A 20,189-nucleotide genomic window follows, 5' to 3' on the forward strand; every position below is an offset into this window, starting at 1 on the left:
AATATATACATACATTTGCATAAAGCAATCATATTTGCCCACTTTAATGTTGATAAGAGTATTAAATACTTGACAAATCTCCCTTTAAGATACATTTTGAACAGACAAAAAATGTGCGATTGCAATCAATCAGGATTAATCATTCCAGCCCAAACTCTGATTTTGAGCTGCTCCCGTCTGGCCGTCGATTCAGGGCCCCGAGGGCGAGCCGGAACATATACAAGAGGTCTTTTATTCCCCATGCCAGACCTAAAGTATTTTGAAAGGTGTATCTTATCCCCATCTGCTGCTGCTGTTTCCTACCCATTTGTACAATTGTATGTCTGTTGTTGTATGTTTTGTAACAGTGCGGAGTGTTTTGCTGACTCTATGTTTTTTTATGTTTTTTTTATTGTCCTGATGATCTGCTGTGTCATGTTTGAATTTATCTTGTATGTACTAGAGAAGCTGAAGACAAATTTCCACTATGGTGGACAATAAAGTCAAAGTAAGTAAGTAAGTAATCATGGACAATCATGAGATTAATCACAACTAAATATTTTAATTGATTGACAGCCCTAAATATTATCCAATTTAACTCTATGGGGTTGCAGCCTGCCTGGTCTCCAATAAATTACATTCCCATACAAGGAAACTGCATTGTCAATTACATTTGAGACATGAAGCTGGTGGTTCCCTGCTGTGATTTAACTTTACATGGAGGCCATTGGAATAAGATCTAAAAGGACATTTTTATTTCAGAGACAGACATGAAAAGTGGGGGGGCGAGAGTACAGAAGATGCATCTGGAGATTTGAGATAAAGGCAGATAAAGACAGGGGGAGTAACAGATGGAAGCAGCAGACTGAGATACAGGGGAGGGAGGCAGAAAAAGGGAGTGTGACACTGACATATATATTCAGGCATAGAGATTAAAGTCTCAAGAATAAAGAGAATCTGAGAGGAGAGTAAAAAAAAAAAAAGACCCTCTTGGAGTCCACGGGGGTTCCTGCTGCTATCAAAGCTCTGGACACAGTATGTGCCGAGTCAACAGCAGCATTGGGAGCCAGAATAGAGGAGATGTTGAGTGGAAGCTTCACTACTACACTGACATTAAAACAGACTAACACATAAAGCAACATAATATACAGGCATGCAAACCCATCATGAGTGAAAAAAATGTTACAAAGATGCCTTTTTCTTTTTTTTTTTTTTTTAAATCGTTCAATTTGGTACATTCTTATCCCTGGCAAAAGCACCAATTCATGCATGAAAAGTATAATATAAAATATTTTACCTTCAAAAGTATGCTATTTCTGTCCTTACTGAACAAAAACGTGTACTTATCCAACTATATTTTAGAATAAAAATAACACAAATATCTGTACTTATAATCAACTTTGAAAGGCAACCAGAGTCTACCTCAGTCAAAAGAAAAAATTCTTGTCACTTTCATTGATACAATGTCTCTTATTCCGACTGCACACTGACAGTCTTTACTAATAGCCCAGTAGTGCAAGTGTCAAAGACCCTGCTGGGGACTGAGGCAGCATTTTTCTCACTGGTTACTTTGATAAACTATTCCAACATTTCCATTTCCAACACTTCTGTGCGAACACTGAACAAACACTTTCCCAAAAGGCAACAGGTCACTCACAATAGGTTATAAAACTGAAAAGCATCTATTAATGCAATTAAATAGAAAATACTAAATAAATAAAATAATAAAAACCTTGTAAATATAAAACTTGTGCATTAGGAGGAGTGTTTTAATTAGTTCCACATTGGCTATATGCAATACATATCAATTACTTCTGTAATTGTTTTATCCCATTCCGCTTTTGTGTTTTAAAGGCTGCTTGAAAGCAGCGGGGATAAGGAGTTGGGCTTTTGGTTCTTTTTTCCTCGTCCCGGGGATCGGCACATCTGTGTGACGCCGTCGAATGTGCATTAGCTGTTTGATGTGCAACTTTCCATTCACATCTCCTACAATGGTGGAGCGACGCCAACACACCGTCCTCGTGTTATACGCAACTCTGTCTCTGTTGCGGTTGTAGCTGACTGGAAAACTGCAGGCTGGTCTTCCAGCTTCAGCATTTTAATTTGCGCTCGCCATAGTGTGACTGACTCACACGCCAATCCTGTTGTTGTGCTAACCTCAGCGCTTGTTGCTAGACGTGTATGGCTATAAGTTTCCGAGTGTAACTCACGCTTGTGAATTTTGGTTCCGCATTACGTGTATAAATCTTTTTTGCGTTAGCGGTAAAAATAAACGGTCTATGACGGAATAATTGACTTGTAGACAGAGCACTTACACCCATTAACAACTCCCCGCCCACCCCCCACCCCAACATTTCAAATAGTCATCGGATCTGCACGAATCATGTAGGTGACCTATTTCCAAAAGGTGACAAGTTTGTATGCCTGTATATACCAAAATAAGAAGGAAACTGCAGGAGTTACATAAAACACACACACACATACTATATAATAATATTCAAAATCCTGCATGCACACACACAAATACACAAGAATAATTAGACACACACACACACAGATGAGTAGTATACTTAGATCGACGAGATGAGTTGTGATTTTAGGTGATATGTGTAAATAATGTACTGCTTGTCATGGAGAAAAGTAATTAAGAGCATTGCTAAGGGGCAGTAAGCTCCTGCCTCCTGCTGAAGTCCCGCTGCTCTGCACATAATCCATCTCAGAGCTTTTTGTCTTTGGTTTCCTTCCCTTTACAGGAGGGTTGCCTTAGGGTTCATTTCAGTTATGGATCTGACGCACGACTCACTGTTAGTGGTGCACCGTCACTGAATGAGGCAGGAAACACGTGACACACACACACACACACAGTGCAGCGTAGATAGGCTTGTTGCTGCTCGTGATGAGCTTCCCGCCTACATTTGAAAAAGCCTGCAGCCTCTCCATCGTGACTGACTGGCAGCTGCACCCGAGGAGGGTGAAAACAAAGATTGGAGGTGAAGATCGAATAAGGAAACCTCTCCGCTCCACCTAAATCATTGCTTGGCTGGGTGTGTTTCAGCACCACGGACAGCAGCCAGCAGCTCTCGGGCTTCATCCTACTTTTAATCCATAAACATCCTCACATTGCATACATGCAACTTGAGGGAATGATGGAAAAATACAGCGTTAGGTCCTTTTACAGTATTTTTCTTTCACTGATGTGTTTTTGCGTGTAAACATTGTTTTTCATGGCGAGCCATGAGTGCAAATTTGACTGGATAAATAATTCATATTAAAGTCTGTTTTCTTTGCGTGTGGTCTGAGCATGTTTGCATACATGGGCACTAAATGCATTTCCTCCTGGACTGCATGGTGAAACACAGAATAATACATGAGCCAGCTCAGTCAGGCATGGTAAACCTGAGCATTCACGGTAGCGCCTGATTATAGCTTGTAAAAGTGCCAGGATGATCTCAAAGGCTTTCTTGAAGTCTACCTGGGTCTTGATTCCATTTTTTATCATTCTCACAAATATGGAAATTTTGTAATAGGATATTCCCCCTCAATAACCCAGTTCTCCTCCATAAAGACCAATTAATAAATTGATTATATGTAGAATTATGAAACAGGAATTAATGAATCAGTGGTGCACCTTTTATAAAAGTGTTACCAACTAAGAGTCTAAGCTAATAATTAGTGTGACATTAGTGAACAAAACGGGAGCAAGAAAGACGAGAGCAGACTAAACTGCAATTATTTGGTAAGAACTGCAAACTAGCAATGTTTATTCAAAAGAAGTGTTCTTTGTCTCAGTATTGTTGCTTCCTGAGTTTCTTTGAGAGAAATTGTACACACACATACACACATGGATAAACATACTTCACTGAGGCCAAACTGAGCCTGAGTGCTGGGTGTATGTCTGCTGGGGACTGTGGTGATGACTTCACCCTCTGTTTAGCAGAGCAATCCTCAGTTGGAAACACAACATCACATCACCAGCTCAGCATCTCTCTCTCAGTCTGTTTACCCTCATTTCTAATGCAGGAGTACTCAAACTTTTTTGGGCCATGGATCCCCATAAAGGGGAGAACATTTTCCAAGAACCCCCTCATAATCGCAACACAGATTAAACATAATACTTACTACCATTTGTACTCTTCGGTGTCAAAAGTGGCGTAAGAACTTAAGGCAAGAAGGTTTAATTAGCGCCACAGCACCTTTCAAACTTCAAGGTTTTATGGCGATGAAATGCATTAGAAAACACAGTGAAGAGAAAATATTAATTAAATTTAAGCATTGTCACAGCTATAGCAGTTTTGTATGGTTCTGAACATAACTGGGGTATCTACCCGGGGAAATAAACTGTTGGAGTGAAGGTATAAGCGTGAACTGCTTTGGTTGACGATTTCCATAATTCTTTGAATTGGTAAAACCCAATGGTGCCGAAAATTAATTTCACTATATGTCAAGTTAAAGCATTAAAGCAACATTTTGGGAAATTTTCTTACCTGCTTTCTGGAGGAGAGTTAGATTAAAACATTGATTCATTACATTCATATTTTCAAACGTAATCAAACTGGTATCCATAGCAACGATAGAATCAAAGGAATGAAGGAATAGGAGTAGAAAGGAATACGGTCAGCCATCGCCCTTGACGCATCATCACTTCTAGAATGTTGAGAATCTACATATACCCCCAGCACCAGAAGTTCAGATCAGATCGTTATTTGACTGTGGCAGAGTTGTTATCAAGAGGAGAAGAAACACTGAGACAATGACGGCATACATTGACTTCGACTACAAAAAGTCTGAAATGAAGGATTTCTTCCTCACTACCCTGGAACAAACATGTAGGGTTCAACTGAATGACAGCGAGGCGAAGATCACCCGCAGTACATCTGAGGGGAGAATCCTCCTGGACGTCCAGCAGGACGGTCTGGGCAATTTCTTCGATTGCCTTCATGATCAGCAGGACATCAATTGGGGCCAAGAGAAGGACCTGTTGCAGAGGGAGATATCTGGCCTGAAAGCCCAGCTCGATAAGGCTCAGGCTAAACGTGACCATTCTCCATCTAGGGATAAGTCCCTGAAATCGGAGTTGGATAAGCTCGGCTCGATGCTGAACAAGGCTCAAAAAGACCTGAGCAAGAAGGACGGCATCATCAAGAACAAGGACTTCCATTTGAAGAAGGTTGGCTCGATGCTGAAAGATGCTAAAAAAGATCTGAGCGAGAAGGACGGCATCATTAAGAGCCAGGACTTCCAGTTGAAGAAGGTTGGCTCGATGCTGAACATCGCTAAACAAGACCTGAGCGAGAAGGACAGCATCAATAAGAACCAGGACTTCCTGCTGGAGAAGGTTGGGTCGATGCCAAACAATGCTCAAAAAGATCTGAGCGAGAAAGACGGCATCATTAGGAGCCAGGACTTCCAGTTGAAGAAGGACGGCTTGATGCTGAACATCGCTAAACAAGACCTGAGCGAGAAGGACAGCATCAATAAGAACCAGGACTTCCTGTTGGAGAAGGTCGGCTTGATGCTGAACATCGCTAAACAAGACCTGAGCGAGAAGGACGGCATCATTAAGAACCAGGACTTCCTGTTGGAGAATGTCGGCTTGATGCTGAAGATCGCTGAAACAGACGTGAGGGAGAAGGACGGCATCATTAAGTGCATGGACTTCCACTTGAATAAGGTTGGCTCATGGCTGAACAACGCTCTACAAGTCCTGAACGAGAAGGACGTCAAAATTAAGCACCAGGACTCCCTCTTGAAGAAGGGTGGCACGCTGCTGAGCAACGCTCGACAAGCCCTGATCGAGAAAGACGGCATCATTAAGAACAAGGACTTCCAGGTGGAGAAGAGGAATGAGGAGAATGAGGCACTTCAAAAGGAATTGGAGGAAAAGGAGTCTGTGCTCCTCGCTGAAAGGAAGATGCTCGCTGAGGCTAAAACAAACATGGAGTGGGAGATGGAGAGCTTGCTCGAGACTGAGAGGGAAGAACTACAAGGACAGCTCAGCAAGACAAAGGCGGACCTCCAAAAGGAGAAGGATGAGGCAAAGACCCATCAAGCCCAGCTGAAGGAGCAGAGAGCAGAGACAGAAAAACTCACAGCAGATCTGAAAAAGTCAGAAGATCTGCTGAAGACTGAGAACCACTTATTTCTGACGAGGATTGCCACCATCCATAAGGAGAAAGACAAATCCATGTCCAACTGTCTGCAGGAAATGGAAGAACTCCGAGTCGATAAGAGTAAGATCATGGCTGCTCTAAAGTACGCTAAGCAGGAGCTGAATTCTGTACATCTCATGTGGCGGGAGGGCAAGTCTTCCCACTTGGCAGAGCTGGAAAAATCCCAGCACTCCCACCTTGTCCAGCTGGAGATGCAGGACAAGGTGCACAAGACCATCACCGCTGATCTGAAGACAAAGTTTGAAGATCAGCTAGCGAGTGACCGTCTCTTCTGGCAGCAGAAAAAAACCTCCCTGCTGGAGGAGTCTGAGAAAACCAGCGCCTCCTTTATTGCTCAGCTACACGAGCAAAAACAGAGCAACGACACCCTCGTGGATGTTCTGGAGAAGGCTGCGCAGCAGATACAGAGTCATAGCATCGAGTGCCAGGAGTTATCCCTCCTTCAGACCAAGGTAGGAATGCTAATTTTGAAAAATGTTCTTAACCGATAACCGACCCTCGTTAATTGATTATTAACCGACAAGATTTGTGCCTCGCATCAAAAGTGTGTCAGCTTTTAAGGTTGGGAGTTTGGCTGTTAAGGTGGACCAGCTTTTCTCCTTAAGCTGACGAGCTGCTCCTCTGAGTTTTTTTCAGGCTTTTTAAGTAATTATTAAATTATAGCGTTAATCGGTTAAAATGCTTAATGTCGGTTAACAATTAAACTATTAATTATTATCATTCCTAGGCCGCCGAAAGCGTCCAGCAGACTCTGCAGGAGAAAGAACAGGAGTGGACGACCACTGAGAGCTCCCTGAGGATCCAGCTGGAAGATCTTGAGAGCCAGATCGCCAAAAAAAAGAGGAGGACCAAGTGGTACCGGAAGCTCTTCTAATGCCACGCTCAGGAGAAATAAAATGCACATACACATACATTTGTTCTTTTATTTTGTAAAGTGAAGTGAGATCACTTTTCTGGTGTAAAACCAGTCCTCACAAAGATATGATTACTAATGCCAACACATACATATGCATTTGTTCTTGTATAATTGTGAGGATCAATCTATCTTGACCCCCTAAACAGCACTTGTGAAAAGGGTTGTTTGAGGGTTGACACTTTATTTTACTCATGGAAAGTGAAGTGAATTCACTTTTCACGTGTAAAACTGATCCTATCTTGGAAATAAAAAAATAAAAAATGGTAATTCTAGACTGCACTCCTCTCACGTGTTATATGAAATGCTTTGCTTCTCTGTCTCTGCTCTCTGCTCCTTCAGCTGGGCCTGATGGGTCTTCGCCTCATCCTTCTCCTTTTGGAGGTCCACCTTTGTCTTGCTCAGCTGTCCTTGTAGTTCTTCCCTCTAAATCTCGAGCAAGCTCTCCATCTGCCACTCCATGTCTGTTTTAGCCACAGCGAGCATCTTCCTTTCAGCGAGGAGCACAGACTCCTTTTCCTCCAATTCCTTTCGAAGTGCCTTGTTCTCCCCCTTCATCTTCTTCAACTGGAAGTCCTGGCTCTTGATGATGCCGTCTTTCTCGCTCAGGTCTTTTTGAGCATTGTTCAACATCGAGCCGACCTTCTTCAACTGGAAGTCCTGGTTCTTGATGATGCGGACGTCACATTTCAAACTAAATACTTCAGACTTGTTCAACAGTGACAGAAACAGAAACACATTTCAATGTGAATCATGTTAATACCACTTTGTTTTGCCCTCATATTCCGGGTGCTTTGTAATCAGATGTCGCTTTACCTTGGCCCGCTTTGTGGCTTCGTTTGCTGGCACCTGAAGACACATGATGCATTTTAGTCTCCTGTCGCTGTCACTCGATATAACGGTAGTCATATTTTCTCAATTTCGCTAGAGTGGTCTTAGCGTCACTTGACGATATGGACTGACTCAAATATTTCTCCATGCTTGCCAGCTAGATAGCTGGCTAATAAGCTATTGCGTCCTGAGTGAAGTGACTGATTCATAACAGATGATATGATGTGTCACAATCATATCAGAGCTTCTATTAGCCCAAAGCTAACGTGGGTGGGAGTAATTGTCACAGTATGCTTGTTTTATTGGCGCAAATGGTCCCCATCTGTACTTTTTAATGATACAGCACAATTTTATAATTTAAAGCAAATTATTTCGTGGACCCCCTCACAGAGTGCCACGGACCCCACGTTGAGAATCACCGTTCTAATGCAACAAAAGGTTGTCTTAACATTTTTACAGCCATCATTTGTAATTTTATGATATTATTTCATTTGCATGATGTTTGGCATTGTTGACCTTTGTCTCTAAAATGGACCAGCTACACAGTGGCCTAAATCCTTTCTGGTTTAATACATATCATTATAACATATCACATAACATTATATTCAATTGTAGCATACTATAAACTGTCAGCAGTTTCCTCTGCAGAACAGTGACCTGGTTAGATTGCAGTGTCTGGGGAAACATGCTGGATTTCTTCCCAATTAGATGTTTTTCTCCTCTGAGAATATCTCTTATTTTACACAAGCTGTATGATTAAAGCTCGAAATCTAGGTCAGTAAACATTCTCACAGGAAAGATAAGTTGCTAAATGCTTCGCTGTGATTGTTTTTACATCTGCAAAGCTCAAATCCAGACAGATTATAGTGACCCAGCAGGTAGGGGTTCGGTTTCCTGGTCAACAATGGTTTTAGCCAAGCATAGGGCTGCACATAGACACAAAGTGGAAGAGTGTAATGCTGTTTTATTTATCAAAATAGTTCCTGGCAGAAATAATCCTAGTCATTAAGACAAACCATAATGGATCCAGGCAAAGAAGCACAGCTTTCCCGGCTACATAGATTTAGAACAAAAGCTGAAGAGGCACTAATATAATGAATGTACTCTGCATTCTGACGTAGTTCTCTTGATTGACTAGTTGTCTAGCAGACCCTTTGCTGTCTAACCTACCTGGGCTAAGATAAAACATAAAACATACTATAATATATCAAGTGTAGGCATTTCCAAAACATAATAAAGTCACTTTCTTTATGTGTTTTGAAACAAATATTTGCTCATCTCATATTCTTTTTCTCTGGTCACTCAGGTTTGCTCCCACAGCCCAACATGCAGGTTAGATGAAGTGGGAAAGTAAGTGTGAATATGTTTGCGTAAGTGTGTTATAGGCTTGCCGCGGTAGTCGATGTTACCGGTGTTACACGGGGTTTCGGGCAAACATGATTACATTATGTACCCATGTACTGTCATTTCGCTTTTTTTTACAGAAATAAAACCCATTTAGTTCATTTTCACGTATCAGCGCTGTGTTATCAATACAAAGCGGGACGATGGATGCTACAAACTGAAAGTAAAAGTGTCCTCTCCGCACGGAGTCTCAGCACAGAGTAGCAGGAGTCAGATTTCACACACACACACACACACACACACACGCACACACACAGATGGGACAAGAGAGTTGACAGACAAGACGATGGCGGAGGATTTGGTGTCAAAACAAAAAGCACCTATGTGGCAATGTTTCAGATTTAAACCCAATGCTATAAAGGAAGTATAACGTCAATGAGGCTACCGCTGTGTGGAGGACGGAGCGTTCACAGCCGGTGTGCACGGCGCAGAAGCGCTGGACCAGAGACGCCAGACACACAGCCATAAATAAACGGTAAAGATCGTAGTAAGCGCTCTACACATATTGCCCATCATCTTTCCTTGTAAAATTTCCGGTGTAATCGGTAACACCGATGTTGTCACATTAACTGGTGGGAAAATGTCCTCACCGTCACCATCCAGGGCTTGAAATTAACTTTTTTCACTTCCTGCCACTGTGGCAGGCAAGTATTTTTTTTGTCTGCCGCTCAGAAATGTTATCTGCCACTTTTGAAATCTATGCACTAAATGGAGGAATAACATTTTAGATCTAATGTCATTCAATGTTAGATATATTTTACACAAAAAAAAAAAAAAGCCTCGTAAATTCCAATGTTTGAAAGTGAAGTAGCTTCTGGGGGAGCCCTATATTTTTCAGTGGTGGGAGGGTACTGTACACACTACTGTACTGTACTTTGTTATTGTCATCTATAGTGGTTATTTGCATAAAAACACACAATTCAAATAATTAGGACATAAATTATTGTATTTTTATTTAAATATTTGCATTGAAAATGCCAAAAATCTTGGCATTAGTAGTGCTGCCCACCGGCTGCTAATAGGCAATGTTACTAACTCTCCTCCTGTTGATTTCAGCACGGGTTTGTTGTTCACAATGTTGCATTATCAGGGTAAAAATAGGGTGCGTCTCCTCAGATTTATAGCGCTATGCTTTTGAGCGGGGTTTTTTTCCCAGCACTATGGCTCCGGTCTCAAACAAACTGCAGTGTGTATGGTGTTACGTCATTGTGCATGTGGAAATGTTGGAAAGCACCAATAAGAGGAATCGATAGCCACTGAGGCATGTGATGCAAAGGAATCGGACAACTAGGAACCGGTTCTCAACGGGAACCGATTCTCTATTCCCATCCCTATCACTTTCCCTGCCTGCCAAAGTGGCAGATGGCATGACGATTTTATCAGTCACTGCCAACAATTTACCCGCGAGTGGCGGGTGCCAATTTCAGACCCTGGTGAGACCCCTAATGTGTTAGCCCTGTGATAGCCTGGCGACCTGTCCAGGGTGTATTTTACCTCTGGACCAATGCTGTGATAAGCTTTAGCCCCACATGAGACCCACACAAGATTGGTCAAGTTGAATAGAAAGTGTAGAGCTGAAGAGAGGCTCCCTGCCTCAGAGCTGGTTGACACATGTTAATGGCTGTAATTTCATTTTAATTGCTACATTACAGCGCAGAGAGAACGAATTGCCTGTTTCCCACGTCACCAAGAGAGACGAGAGAAATACTGTATAACACAACACACAAACCTCTAAAAACAGACTAAATTAGCAAAGAGAATCTGTGTGATGTGTGCTTGTTAACTCGTTGCTTTGAGATGTGATTAAAAGGCCAAGCTAGCACCCTGAGGAAAAGCGGAGCGGGAGATGGAGAGGAGGAGTGATGGGGAGGGAGCAAAAGCAATCAACTTGATTCGCTGTCACTTTCCATAGGCGATGTGGATATTTCAGCCTTGAGAATTATTCTTGCCTTAATCGTTTGCCAGTGGGAGAGTCACGGGAGGGCAGGGGGGAGAATATTAAATTCCTCAGAGACATAGCTTCTAGTATGTAAAGCATTAGGCGCCGGAGCATCAGGCTTAGGTAGAAAGACTAAAATAAGTCTCTGCTGTCTTTGATGAAAAAAGGGCACACAAACACGTCACACATGTAAGCCCTGTTTTATTTTCGACCTTAATATTTGCTTTTATGGAGCTGCATAACAGGTTCAAGGCTTTTTCTTACAGTGATTGAATGGCTTTTATGCTGGACTGAACACAGTCTATTATTGAATTAAAACATGGATGCAGTGGAGAGTAAACCCACCAACATTTTCCAGTCTCATCTAAATTGGACTCCCTTCAGGGGTAATGAATTATTGCTTTTCTGGAAGCAGAAAAAATATTTGTTCATCTTCTCCTACGTGATTTGTAATTTAAAAAAAGCATACAGGATTATGCAGTTAAAAGAGTAAACCAAAAGAAAAAAGGTAACGTAACCATTTTGTCCCCCCATATGTCCTGATGCATTGTTTATTCACGTTATTTTTCTATTTGGACCCTATTTTCTCATGTTTTTGTCTCTAACTGACTAATAGAACAACAATTTATGAAATTGGTCCAGTACTGAGGGAGAGAGCTGTAGATGGCAGCTGCTCATAGGCTCAATGTAATCCTATTGGGGCAAGCTAGCACCGCCATTTACGTCCAATAAAAGTGCTTGTTTTTGCCATGACAGGCTCTGATTGTTATTATAAGTGTCTAACATTATGGAAAGAGTCTCGCTTGAGGAGAAGTCTCATTCTGAAATCTGGCGAGGTGACGTGTTGCTGGAAGACAATACTGGAATAGTGGAATACATCCATGATGGAAACGCAAGAGTTTGTTGTGTTGGAGTACAGAAAGCATAGCTTAGTTATCTAAAAGATTTTCAATATCATGGCTGAAAATTTAGATGACAACACAATGTGGATGAGGTCTTTTCGATGGTTGTTCGTATTTATTTGAGCCTGAGTATATATTCAGATTTCACAATGAGACTTTTACTTGTGCGGGATTTGGCGGCATTTAGCGGCGAGGTTGCAGATTGCAAACAAATGAAACTTCTCCCATGTGCCAAGCGTGTAGAACTACGGTGGCCGACACGAAAACGCGAATGGCCCTATCAAGAGCCAGTGTTTGGTTTGTTCGTTCTGGGCTACTGTAGAAACATACTGTAGATATAAACGGCTCATTCTAAGGTAACAAAAACACAATGATTCTTATTTTCAGGTGATTATGCACTAAAGAAAACACAGTTACTAGAATTATATTCCATTTCTGCCAATAGATCACCCTAAATGCTACACACTGGTCCTTTAAGATTTTGTCCTCCAATTTTATCAACCCCATTAGGCCAATCAGGGTCAATTATTTAAATGGTGGAACATAGCATGAAAATGCATCATCTGTCAAAGTTGTGTCAAAATAAGAGCAAAAGTTTTTGAGATTCCCCTGAGATATGACAGATTAACAAAGCCTGACCCAAAGACAGGAGAAAGGCATAAGAAAGGTCATTAAAGTGTGTTAAAAGAGGTCTGGCAGATCACTCCATCATCTACGAGGAGCCTTGATTGGAAGGCAACCCACAGCCTCTCCTACTGCATCTCTCCAAATGCAAAGTACACAACAGTGACAGATGAGCACGAGCACCGGCAGCAAAATGAAAAGCCGGTTCAGGATAAATAGGTCAGAAGAAAAAAAACCTTAAAAACAGACGAGGAATAAAAACAACACAAAGAAAACAAAAGGTGAAGTGCTTGACATAAGAAGGACATCCTTTACACGTCTGTCACTTTCAGTGTGACCCAGTTTTCTCACTGTGTGCGCTGGTGCACGCCTGGTGTGGGTGTGAGGGATCTGGTGTGGCATGTGTGTCATATGTTGCCCTGTCCACTGGTGTGTGTGTGTGTGTGTGTGTGTGTGTATGTGTGTGTGTGTGTTTCCTCTGCCACTGACCTGACTATTAATAAGAATCAAAACTGTGGCAAGCCCGGCTGTTTCCACGAGTTTGTCATTTCTGAATATCTCAAAAACTTGTTCATAGTTTTGAATTACATTTGGTAGAAATTTGGTGGGCTTGGGTCAAGGAACAATTTCAGTCCACTTGAATGTTGCTGCACTTTGATTTACGAGTTTGCATAGCATCTGTAAATGAAAAGCAATTACTGTGGCTGGTAGAACATCCACCCTTTAGCAGGTGCATTTCATAAAGAGTGTGTTTGGGATGTCTGTTTGTCCATCTGTCTGTCTCTGTGCCTGTCTATCTCTCTGTGTGTGTGTGTGTGTGTGTGTGTTTGCTGTGTTATCTGTGAGTGTGAGAACTGAGTGCTATGCTGTGCAGCCCTGGGGGAGGTGAAGCTGCATTCAGGAACCTCTATGGGCGCCACAAAGCTGCATTCATCCAACTGAATAGCTGTTTTCTACAACCAGGCACTAGTCATCCCAACTCCATTGGAACGCCTCTATGAGTTACCACTCTCTCTGCCTTGGTATGCACAGCCTTATCCAGCAGAAACACAAATGGCTGGATTAACAAAAGACACAAAACACACTTACATGAATACACTGAAGGGATACGTGACTCTCCGGTTTCAAAGGATCTTCTCGTCCCTTTTTTTTTAATAGATTAAGGATTTCCTGTTTTCTATTTCATCTTTTGTGTACCTGCTTAGTCATGACTTTGACTTGCGTGTACCAAGGATAACTTACTGTCACTGTGAAGGCAAAGTACGGCAGCAATTTGCATATGATGTGCAGTGGGATGGATGGTGGAGAATAACATCAAGTCACAGTGCTGGTTACACAGACGGATGTTTGTCAGTGAGTGTTTCAATCTTTAGATTATTTTACAGTATTAAATCATAGACTATAGGGGTGGGAAGAAAAAATAATTCACCTATGTATCACAATTTCTATTTTTACGATTTTGAAATGTAGTTTTTAATGCCAGAATCAATATATTGGCTTTGTTTGAGTCTATGTGGAGGTAGAAGAAGGTTACCGCTTTTATTGTTAGGTTTTTATTGTCATATCTGTTCCGTATCCATCAACCAAAACAAAACAAATCGCAGTGGATACGACCTGCACCCTCACATATTAAAACCAAAGTGGTAAACACTACACATACAGTAAAGTATGGAAACACTTTGGGTTTCACACATTGACAGGTAAAGCAGAGCTAGACATCATGGCTAAAGCTGCATGCTAACTCTGTCATGCACAGGAAACATTATTGTATTGCGGTAACGTGCGGTCAAGCCAGCCGTCACTCTCATCTCTGTGGTTAAATGGGCCGACGCTACAACTGTAGAGCACCCATATACTGATATTTATGTTAAATGCATTCAAACGGCCCCGATGGAGCTGACCATGGATGTATAAAGAGAACGGAGCTGACGGGAGAGCTAGAGACGGACTTGGCGAAGTTAGCGGAAGTACACACGTGTGACTATGTCCCGTTTTCAAAATAAGATGTTAACAAAGAGAACTGTATATACAAAATACATATATGGAAATAAGATTTTATTATAGTCACCAGAAGTATAAAACATTACATGTCCCTTATGAATTACAAAGAAAATACTACTAATTTGTGAAGGAAGTGTCTTTATTCTTTGATTTTTTTTAGTTGTTGGAAAAAAAATCAATAAATAATGCCTGACAATGACTGATATAATATTTAACATGCTGAATATCAAACATTTTTACTGTATTAATTTAGATATTTTCTGAAGTAGAAGTCCCTAAAAGTGTATGATTCAACTTTTCAGAAATCACAATAAATCATATTATCGAATTGCAAAACTTAAAAATCACAATACATATCGAATCGGCAGCCAAGAATTGTAATAGTATCAAATCGGGAGGTAGGTGTATTGTCCCATACCTACTAGACTGTGGCGGGAACTGCTTCCACCAAAATATTCACAAACATATAGTGAACATGTGGGCGTCTCCATGATTAAACTGTGCTCCTTATGGGGATAATAAATGGCTGCAAGTTTTAACACAATACAATGTTTCAGAGTGGATTTGTCTTTACAGTGTGACAAATCATCATCATGTTTCATGTGAACACTTACTGTTCAGTGTGATATAGTCTACAGAGGGTAATATTTATAGTTGCCTTCCCACACTGTGCACTGTCAGGTTATGGTGGTGTTGTCCTTGTATCATGTCTGCCAGCATGCACTGTGAAACCCTGTAATCTATGAGGCAATTCAGATTTTGATGTTAAAAGACTGCAAGCAGAGTAAATCAAGACGCCTCAGCATGCAGCCACAGCTGGAGTCGACTGAAGGTATCAAGCAGCAGAAGAAAAAAAACACAACATCTCATTCAAATTCAGGTAATGTCTCTTTCCAATTAACAGAGTGCCGGAGTCATGATTCCCCACATTGACTTCCTGTCAGCAGAGTTCCTGCTCCCTCCCACTGCAAACATTGGTGTGGAGTTTTTGCCCGATCGGTCACTTGGAAAGGCCTGGGTAGCTGTCAATCGATATAGCGCTGACTATCAGGGGGCAACTCATTTGAAATCCTTATGCTAATGTTGTTGGACTGTGCAAGATAGGATAGTTGTTTTACTGAATAGGTGGTCTCAGTGGCACATGAATAAAAAAAATGTAAATAGTTTACAAGAGCGTTTGTTAAAAACTAGGGCAGTCTAACACAAATTTGTTTTAACACCACTAATTTCTTCAACGCAATAATACAACTTGCGATTTTTAGGTTGTAACTCAGTTTTAAAGGTAGAATGAAGATAACTAGAAAGCCTAAGGAATCCATTGGTACCAACCATGTCATACTAGCCTGTCGCGAAGGAGGCGAAATAACGCTCCAAATTTACGCTAAATTTTGGTGAGGAAAAACTGGCATGGCCATTTTCAAAGTGGTCCCTTGACCTCTGACCTCAAGATATGTGAATGAAAATGGGTTCTATGGGTACCCACGAGTCTCCCCTTTACAGACATGCCCACTTTATGATAATCACATGCAGTTTGGGGCAAGTCATAGTCAAGTCAGCACACTGACACGCTGACAGCTGTTGTTGCCTGTTGGGCTGCAGTTTGCTATGTTATGATTTGAGCATATTTTTTATGCTAAATGCAGTACCTGTGAGGGTTTCTGGACAATATTCGTCATTGTTTTGTGATGTTAATTGTTTTCCACTAATAAATATATACATACATTTGCCCACTCCCATGTTGATAAGAGTGTTAAATACTTGACAAATCTCCCTTTAAGATACAATTTTAACAGATACAAAATATGTGATTAATTTGCCATTAACTATGGACAATCATGCGATAAATCACGATTAAATATTTTTAGCGATTGATGGCCCTATTGAAAAACTCAATATCTCACTGTTTTGTAAAAGTAACAGCAGCAAGTATTGAACAATATTATGAAATGATCTTCTCAGGGTATTAAGGCATGTAGAAACTATTGGTGGGGAAAGAATTGTGTCAATGTCTTCTGATAACAGAAGCCATTGAGTTACTTCCTTAGGTAGACCATTTGAAGAACTGGACTGATCTGACTAGAACTGGATTACCCAACAAACAATGTCATTATAAAATTCAAGGTTCTCAAACTTTTTAGGGTCATGGACCCCTTAAAGGGGAGAACATTTTCCAAGGACCCCCTCATAATCATAACACTGATTAAGCATAATGCTTATTACCATTTGTACTCTTAGATGCCATTGGATTTATTGTATTTTAAAACTTTTGAACCTAAATACTTCAGACCTGTTTGATAGTGACAAACAGAAACACATTTCAATTTGAATCATGTTGATACCACTTTGTTTTGCCCTGATTTCCGGCTGCATTGTAATCAGATGTTGTTTAAGTTTTGCTGGATATGGATCCATTCGCTAGCACCTGAAGACAAATGACCCATTTTAGTGTCCCATCGCTGTCGCTCGATTTAACTCTCGATTCACATTTTCTCAGTTTAGCTAGTTTGGGCTTAGCGTGACTTGAATATATGGACTGACTCAAATATTTATCCATGCTCGCCAGCTTATAAACTAAGCTAAGCAGCATCAGGGACGGTTCGTTGCGTCCTGAGTGAAGTGACTGATTCATGACAGACTGACGTCATGTGTACCAATCATATCAGAATTTCTATTGGCCCAAAGCTAACATGGGTGGGAGTAATGGTCACAATGTGCTTGTTTTATTGGCGCAAATGGTCCCCATCTGTAGATATCTACTTTTTAATGATACAGCACAATTTTATAATTTAGACCCTTGTAACACTTTCATGTTACCTAACTTCATAACAATGATGATGAGCTCAACACAGTGTGATATAGTGATTTTAAATTTGGGAAACGGAGGGCATTGGTATTGAATCAGTATCAGAAGATAACCTGAGTTGAGGTTTTGGAATTGGTGCACCTGCAAGGTAGTTTGGATGACTGAACTTTTTCCATGCTTCATTGACAAGATCACAAGATCACATTGACAATGGCACTTCCGAACACTCAGCGGGTCTGGGGTACAATGCAGCACAAATCAATAGAGGATAGAAAAGCACCAAGATGGATACAGATGCCTGAAAGCAGTCAGCACAGTGTTACAAAAGGCCTACAAGTGTCTAAAATGACAGTGTGCAGTAATTGATACAAGAGGGGAGGGGTGGGGAGACTCAGGAAGAGATGGAGGGGGAGAGAATAACTGAATGCTGGATTGTTGGCTAATGGCCCTTAAACCACAAACTCTCATCGGAAAACATTCACTCTCATTATACTGCAATATAATACTGGTTGATAAATCACTGCTGTCCTGCTGTAGAGTCACCTGCACTGTCCATTAACACTAAACCTATACATATACTGTTCTTCCCATCATTGCAACCTTTCCATAGTTTCTATTATTCACATATTATACATCCACCTCTTATTATTATTTATATGTGTATGTTTACATAGTACAGTACTCCTTTTCGATCTATTCACTATTGTTATTGTTATTTCTTTTATCCATCTATTTATGTATTTATTTCATTTTTGTTTTCCATTCTCTGGGATTATTCAATGTAATCCCATGTGTACATTACCAGACTTTCCGTGTGTACCACATTATCTCCATCTCTACAAAGAGGAACAGGGGGGGGTTAGGAAATACGGGTCTAGGATAGCACTGTTTTAAACATGTAAAAAAATAATTTCTTTACAGTTGTACTGCTCTATTGTACTTTTTGTACCAATAAAAAAAATGAACATACATCCACCTCTGGTGCTGATGCACAGCCCCTTACTTCAACAAGCCAATGAAATGATCTTTCCCCTCAACCTTTCACCTCTTACATTTACATAGGAGCGCTATTGTATGACTCTATACTTCCATAAGATACCAAGTACAGACCATTTTATACACACACACACACACACATAGAGTCAGATTAGTAATGTTGACACAACAGATAATACACAAAATACCATAGACTACCATTAGGGTCACAAAATGACCCACTCTGGATTAGCAGATTCATATCTCAAAGGGAATACTAGAAGAGTTTATGGGAATAATGTAGACACAGCATAGGGAAAAAAGCCACCAAACTCCCCACTGACTTCAACAGACCCACAGGCATCCCTTTAGAAGTATTACAGAGGAAGAAGATTGGGGATCCCATCACAATTTACAGCAGAGTATAGAGGCAGCACAACTGTATGACTCTATACTACCATACCATACCAAGTACAGACCATATTATAAACACACACACACACAGAGAGAGTCAGATTAGTAATGTTGACACAACAGATAATACAAAAAATACCATAAAACTACCATTAGGTCACAGAATGACCCACTCTGGAGTAGCACAGACTCATATCTCAAAGGGAGAAGAGTTTATGGGAATAATGTAGACACAGCATAGGAAAAAAAAAACCCCACCAAACTCCCCACTGAGTTCCACAAACCCACAGGCATCCCTTTAGAAGATTGGGGATCCCATCACAATTTACAGCAGAGTATAGAAGCAGAGGAATGTCTATACCAGATTACAAAAACAGCAATGTTGTCTATTGAACTGCTGCTCAGCTGGACTCCCTCTCACAGCCTCATATGCACCCAGAATAAACGCACATACAGCCAGATATATAGCAGCAACAAATAACCAGACAAACATCATGGATCTACTCACCCACTCCTATTTTCTCGTCCTCCGTCGGCGTCCACATGATGATGTCCAAAGAGCAAAATCTCCCAGAGAAAGTATATAATCACCCGTTGCGTCGCCTCATGGAGCTCCTATACGGATGTTTCACCAGAGATGACAGGAGGGAGAGACAGGAGGAGGAGAGGAGGACCAAAGAGGAAAAGTTTAACTTCAATTGTTCAGGATGATGGGAGTGCAGTGTCGCAGTTTTTTAAATGATGAGTTTCATATCCCAGTCAGGTTTGGAGTGACGCATGGTGCAATGAGTGTGTGTCCATCTCTCTGCTCGTATAGCGACTGAAATCCTGCACAACACCATGCAGGGATCCTATAAAAGATGCAATACAGGCGTCATAGGACTAGACTATCTCTACTGGGATGGATGCAAAGTGAGGCAGTCAAAAGACAACAGTGGTGGTGGTGCTACAGCAGAAATAAAACTATACAACTATGAGGATGTCACAGGAATGCCATCGTCAAGTCCAGAAAATGAGAAAAGCCTGATCGTGTTTCTTTCTCTGTTAAGTTCATCCTCGCCTCTCTTGCCTTGCAGGAAATCCCCCTTCTTCTCAATCAGTGCAGCATCTCTCAGCCTCTCCAGCTCTCCAGTGTCTTGCTCTTTTTCTTCTTATTTAGATGACTCAGGCATGCATTTTTTTCTCCAGCTGTTTCTGCTCGTTGCAGTATAGCTGTCAAAGTTGTTGTGAGCAG

At 41.1% G+C, this 20,189-nt stretch overlaps 2 protein-coding genes across 2 annotated transcripts in view; one reads left to right on the forward strand and one right to left on the reverse strand.

Moving 5' to 3' along the window:
• Positions 1 to 19,671, reverse strand: part of LOC119485197 (dedicator of cytokinesis protein 3-like) — a 228,634-nt gene extending 208,963 nt beyond the window's left edge. The window contains exon 1 of the mRNA XM_037764582.1: positions 19,464 to 19,671. Within this exon, the coding sequence (XP_037620510.1) occupies positions 19,464 to 19,500 (37 nt within the window). The 5' untranslated portion in view covers positions 19,501 to 19,671. The remainder of the gene's footprint in view (positions 1 to 19,463) is intronic.
• LOC119477192 (early endosome antigen 1-like) lies at positions 4,570 to 7,337 on the forward strand. The gene is made up of 2 exons (XM_037751185.1): positions 4,570 to 6,601; positions 6,877 to 7,337. Exons 1-2 carry the CDS (start codon positions 4,730 to 4,732, stop codon positions 7,021 to 7,023), a joined length of 2,019 nt encoding a protein of 672 aa, XP_037607113.1. The 5' UTR covers positions 4,570 to 4,729; the 3' UTR covers positions 7,024 to 7,337.
• Positions 19,672 to 20,189: the final 518 nt, after the last annotated feature.

This window comes from Sebastes umbrosus, chromosome 1, assembly GCF_015220745.1.
Source record: "Sebastes umbrosus isolate fSebUmb1 chromosome 1, fSebUmb1.pri, whole genome shotgun sequence".
In the NCBI taxonomy this organism is placed as follows: Eukaryota; Metazoa; Chordata; class Actinopteri; order Perciformes; family Sebastidae; genus Sebastes; species Sebastes umbrosus.